The sequence below is a fragment of the Podarcis raffonei genome, chromosome 9 (assembly GCF_027172205.1).
Source record: "Podarcis raffonei isolate rPodRaf1 chromosome 9, rPodRaf1.pri, whole genome shotgun sequence".
NCBI lineage: Eukaryota > Metazoa > Chordata > Lepidosauria > Squamata > Lacertidae > Podarcis > Podarcis raffonei.
Window position 1 is genome coordinate 80,148,804 of NC_070610.1, and position 6,000 is coordinate 80,154,803.

Here is a 6,000-nt window from a genome sequence, read left to right on the forward strand (position 1 = left end):
CCGCCTCCTGTCCCCCAAAACGGAACTTCTGTCTTGTCAGGATTCAACCTCAATCCTCCAGACACTGACTGGCAGAGGCTGTCTGGGGTTTCAGACAGGGGACGTTCCCATCCTGCCTGGAGAAGATGCTGCCACTGGGGACTGAAGCTGGGTGCTCTGCCAATGAGCCCCCAATCAGATGAATGCAGGGTGGGCCTTGCAGACTCCTAAACCTCCCCACAGGGGTCCCACCAACAGGCCTTTCCACATCTGTGGGGGGAACGAAAGAGGACCCTGGAAGCCCCTGACCCTTAAGATATTATGAAGACACAAGGGACACACAGAGACCAGAAGAGGTTGTGCGTTGCAGTTTGCAGTGAGGTGTGCAGGGCTAAAGCAGGCTCAACTTCCTTTGGCTACTTGAGCTCCAAAAGCATCTCCTAGACCAGCGGTTCTCCACCTGTGGGTCCCCAGATGTTCTTGGACTACAACTCCCATCATCCCTGAGCTCTGGCCTTGCTAGCTAGGGGTGATGGGAGTCGTAGTTCAACATCTGAGGACCCACAGGTTGAGAAAGGCTGTCCCAGACTATGCTGGGACTCATGTGCCTCTCAACAGCTTCAACACTTGGCACCGGGCACAGAACTCAGCATTATTTTTCCAAAGATGAAATTGCTGCGTAGAATTTCTATCAGCCTTGGGGCAGAGCTGTGCGAGGGAAGCAAACCTGCACAAAGTATTTGGGTCACGAGAACGTCTTCCTTTGAGCTGCGCCGGGTCTTTGAGCAGCTCCCCAAAGGGATGTCAGAGCCGCCTGCTCCTGTCTCCCACGATCTGTTTTGCACATCAAACGCCCCTTCGGATCAAGGCGGCTCCTCAGGTGGAAGAGGGAGCAGAATGGATCTCCCTTGCAAAACAGGTGCTCCCAATACAGAGGGCCTTCTCGGTGGTGGCACCCGTCCTGTGGAACGCCCGCCCATCAGATGTCAAGGAAATAAACAACTCTCTGACTTTTAGGAGACATCTGAAGGCAGCCCTGTATCAGGAAGATTTTAAGGTTTGATGTTTTAGCGTGTTTTTAGTACAGTGGTACCTTGGGTTACATATGCTTCAGGTTACATATGCTTCAGGTAACACTCTGCTAACCCAGAAATATTACCTCGGGTTAAGAACTTTGCTTCAGGATGAGAACAGAAATCGTGCTCCGGCGGTGCAGCGGCAGCCGGAGGCCCCATTAGCTAAAGTGGTGCTTCAGGTTAAGAACAGTTTCAGGTTAAGAACGGACCTCCGGAACGAATTAAGTACTTAACCCGAGGTACCACTGTATCTGACTTTTAGCAGACATCTGAAGGCAGCCCAGTTTAGGGAGGTTTTAAATGTTTGACCTTCTATCTTGTTTTTAATATTCTGTTGAGAGCTGCCCAGAGTGGCTGGGGAAAGCCTGTCAGATGGGCGAGGTATTTTTTTATTTTATTATTATTATTATTATTATTATTATTATTATTATTATTAGACAGCTGGCATGCAAGCGAGAGGAAGCTCCTTCACCTCCCAAAACTCAGCTGGTCACCAGCAAAGGATATTTCAACAGCCCCCCTTGCAGGAAGGCTAGAGGCTGGTCATTGATGGGTGCCCCAGAGTTGGGAGGAGCCACAGCCTCAGGGGCAGAGCAGCAAGCAGAGGGTCCCTCTCCCATCCCCACTGGCAGCATCTCCAGGCAGTGCTAGGAGAAGATCCTGCCTGAAACCCTGGAGAGCCACTGCTGCCAGTCAGAGTCCAGGGGCCTGACTCAGGAGAAGGTCACTCCCGATGGTCCTGTCTGGGCCCCGCAGGCAGCGCCACCCTGGCCCTTTCTCAGGCCACCTCAAAGGGCTCTTCCACACCAGGGTTGGAAAGGAGCTCATCGCCCAAGGGCACATTAAGCGCCGGTTATCACTGGAATAAACATTCACACATTTATTAGTTGAACATGTGATTGACAAAGCAAGGATATCTACAATTTTATAACATGCAGAAAACAAGATAGGTAAAAAAATCAGGGATGGGAGGTGAGGGAAGTCTTTGGGGGGGAAGAGGGAGGGGAATAAAGGGGGGAAATAATGTAATTGATTACAAGGATTGACAAATTGTTATGTTGAAATTGGTTAATAAAAATCTTTTTTTTTTTTAAAGTAGGTTATCATTGTGGCCACAACGGAATGTCTAGGCACTTTTCCCCCTGCAAAATTTGCAGTTGGGGTTGTTATTAATTTCATTTCTTTGCTGCTTTATATTTTAAAGGGGGGAAATATCTCCAAACGGTTTGCAATGCATTAAAACCAGGGTTAGAAACTCAGATATAGAAGCCAAATGGCACCATAAACCGAGGTTATGGTTGCCACAACAGAAAGTCTAGAGTCCATTCTCTCCCCCGCAGGAGATCCCTTGCAAGGTTCCTGGCATGGGGGGCACACCAGGAGCCCCACTTGGCTGACACGCTGAGCCCCCTAAGCTCAGGCCTCAATGCCCCCCTTTCCCCCCGAAAAGCTGGATTCTCCCCTAAGGGCTGGATCCCACTTGCTCTCGGAGTCCCCCAGGCCTCCCAGCAGGAAGAGGGGGCTGGAGGGGGAGGCTGAGCTTTGCCCCACCAGGACAGGGGGAGACGCGCTCACCGCCTGCCTTCCTTCCCCAAAATGAGCCTTTCAAAGGCTGCAGGAAGCCCTTCTCACCCCAGGAAATTGGGGCTGGACAAAAGCACTCTGGCCATGCAAATCCCAGCCACTGGTGTTTGAAGGCATCACTGCCTCTGACTGTGGAGGTTCTACACCTGTGGCTCATTGTGTTCGCAAGCCCTCTGCTCCTCCATTAATTGTCTAATCTTTTTCACACCTGCCTCCAGTGGGAGGGAGTTCCACAGTTCAACTATGCACTGCGTGAAGGACTTTCTTCTCTCTGTCCGGAATCTTCCAACACTGGAAGCTAAGGCGTGCTGAGTCTCAGCCAAAACAGCATTTGGGTTGGGTCCAAGCCGCCTTGTGCGTCCCAGAGAACCCCTCTGGCAGACTGCCCGCCCCTTATGTGCTTGCAGGGGCTGATGGGAGTTGCAGTCCAAAAGTTGCATCCGGAGGGTCCCAGGTAGGGGGGGGGGAGAGAGCAGGCCCTGAGGCTTCGCGGCTGCGAGGTGCAAGGAGCAATCCTTGCAGGAAGCGGACGCAAAGAGAGTGACTCTGCAATTCTCCGCCGGGAAGCGCAAAGGCAGCAACCCGGGCGGACGCCTCTCCCGCTGGGGCAGCTGCTGTCGACTTCGCCCGGCTTGGCCTTGGAGACCTGGGGCGTCCATGCAACGCGCCCCCCCCCAGCCTGGCCTTCCCGACCCACTGCAGGAGCTGCCGCCCCCTTTCCTCCGCCCCATTTGCACACCCGGCGCGCAACCCCGCAGTGCGCTCTGCAGAACTGAAAACTCGACGGCGGCTGCGGAGCGGCGCTCCTGCCTCGCCCTCGGCTCCCGCGGCGCTCTGCACATGCTTGCGTGCTGCAGACCCACAGGGGGAAACCCCCAGGGCGTCGGAGGGGCGCTCTGCACGGGCTCAGAGGCACTCTTGCCGCCCCAAAGAAAAGCACCCCCCCCCACTCCTGGTCCTTGGTGAGCCATTCCCCGTCCCCGGGCGAGAGAGGCGCCCTCTGCGCGGGCTCAGAGACCCCCTGGCCAAGTCGCCTTGACCCCCCATCCCAGCCCCAGGCCCCAATCCCAGCCCCACTTACTGGTCCGGGTGGGATCCGCCTCGCTGGAGCAGCTGGCGCAGCGGGACGGCGGCGCGCCCGAGGAAGCGGTCGGTGCCGACCAGCGCGCGCTGCCAGACGGTGATCTGCAGCAAGAGCGCCGGGTCGTCGTCGGCGTCGTCGGGGCCGGGCGTGGGCGGCAGCTGGAGCGCGCACTCGTCGGCCCAGCGCGGCCCGCTCCGCTGCGGCGCCACCGGCGTGCGGTACTTCTGGCCGCCCAGCTGCAGAGCCACGAAGGCGTCGCCCGACGGGCCGCCCTTGGCGCGCAGAGCCCGCGCCTGCACCACCGTCACCTGGACGTGGCTGGGCAGCCACGACGGCGGCGAGGACGGCGCCCCATCCGCCGCCGACGACACCCGGCTCATCCTCGCCGGAGAAGGCGCACAAGGTCGGGCCTCTGCGGCGGCGGTGGCTCCGCGTCCCTCCGTCTGTCCGGGCGCCCGGCCGGCCTCCTCGGCTCGCTGCTGGCCAAGACGCGCCCTCCCTCTCCTCCTCCTCCTCCTTCCTCCCCTCCCTCTTTCTCTCCTTCCCTCCTTCTCCCCTCCCTCTTTCCCTCCTTCCTCCGCAGGCTCCTCCTCGCGCCCCGTCGCACGCGCGGCCAGCTCGGCAGCTGCAGACGCTGCGCTTGCAAGGCGAGGGGGCTGCTGGCACCGCCTCTTGCTCTTTCTCTCCGCCGCCGCCCCCCCCACCTTCCAGCCGCCCGGGGCAGGATCCAAGCGCCGCCCCCGCCCCGGGGGGAGATGCAAGGGACGGGCTGCCCCCATCGCCTTTGCAACCCGGGAAATGCAACGCGGACCGCCGCGGGTGCGCCTTGGCAGAATCCGGGCTCTGCGCCCCGATGGGCCCCGGGCGGGCGGGCGGGCAGCTCTTCCCCCCTCGCCAATCCCGGCGGGGTTGGCCCAGGGCCCGTCTTGGGAGGGGGTGGGGGTGCAGGAGGGACCCGATCCCCCGCCGAGCTCTCCCGGGCAGCCCCATTGGCACTGCGGAGCGCTCCTTCGGCTCGCCTGGTGAATGGCAGCTTGGGCTAGACTCGGTTTGGCAGGGCGCAGACCCAACTTCCTGTGGGATGGCCGCCCCCGGAGCCCTTTCCAGTGTCTGCCACAGAGAAGGCCGTTTATTTATTTCTGGGAGTATTTTAATCATAGTATCATAGAAGTGGACGGTTGGAAGGGATCCCTGAGGGTCATCTAGACCAACCCCCTCAAGTGCAGGAATCACAGCACAACCATCTCTCACAAATGGCTATCCAACCCCTGTAGGAAAGCCTCCAAGGAAGGAGAGGCCACCACCTCCCGAGGAAGCCCATTCGACTTTTGAATGGCTGGCGCATGCAGTCAGAAAGTTCTTCCCTTTTCTTGTAACTTGATTTCGTTGGTTCGTCTCTTCCCCTCTGGAGGACCACCAGAGAACAAGTTTCCTCCCTCTCGCCTGTGAACAGCCCTTCCGCTATAAGAGAAGCATTCACAGAGTTGGAAGGGATCCCTGAGGGTCATCTAGTCCAACCCCTGCAAGGCAGGAATCTTTTGCCCAACGTGGTTCTTGAAACCACAACCCTGAGATTAAGAGTCTCAAGCTCCGCTGACTGAGCCATCTCCTTTAAAGATGGTTCTCGTATCTGCTCTCTGTCTCCTCCGGGCTCAACATACCCAGCTCCTTCGACCGTTCCTCATCAGGCTTGGTTTCCAGGCCCTGAATCGTCTTCTTGCACACCTTCCAGCTTATCAATATCTGTTCCTCCCTGCCTTTCGTTGTAAGTTGCTTTGGGCAATATAATAATAATAATAATTTTTTTTAAAAAAAACCCGCAGCCCTAATACTACATGCCACACACCACAGCAGCAAAAATTTGGCCCCTCATATGCAGGGTCTTGTGAGCTGAAGCTGAAATTTCCTCTACAGTTACACTATTCCCCTTTTATGCTAGTTCTTGTCCAAGGTGGGGGATTTATTGGAGACATTGCTTATGGGGAAATATTTTAATGGTAGATCTGTGACGTGACTCCCCAGCTTATAGCACAGTGCCCCTCTGAAGCAAGAGGGGTCTGGAGGCAGTGAACTGAGTTCAGCCCAGAGGAGGATATTTCAGTGGGACGGCAGTAGCCATTGGGCAATGCTCCCTCGGGTGAGCTTGTTAATGGCAGCAGAGAAATGCTCCAATGCCAGGTCGCAGAAAACATGCATGTTGTGCTTCTCAAACGGGCTACGCATTCCTGGGTGTGTCACAAGCCTTCTCCCTTTTTCATATTTGCAGAGCCAGCGGCA

The 6,000-nt window shown here is 57.0% G+C and overlaps 1 protein-coding gene across 1 annotated transcript in view; it reads right to left on the reverse strand.

Annotated features, from left to right (window-relative positions):
• Window positions 1-4,229, reverse strand: part of RAB11FIP5 (RAB11 family interacting protein 5) — a 55,475-nt gene extending 51,246 nt beyond the window's left edge. Inside the window, exon 1 of the mRNA XM_053402281.1 lies at window positions 3,721-4,229. Coding sequence (XP_053258256.1) covers window positions 3,721-4,103 — 383 coding nt within the window. The 5' untranslated portion in view covers window positions 4,104-4,229. The remainder of the gene's footprint in view (window positions 1-3,720) is intronic.
• Between the last annotated feature and the right edge of the window lie 1,771 nt (window positions 4,230-6,000).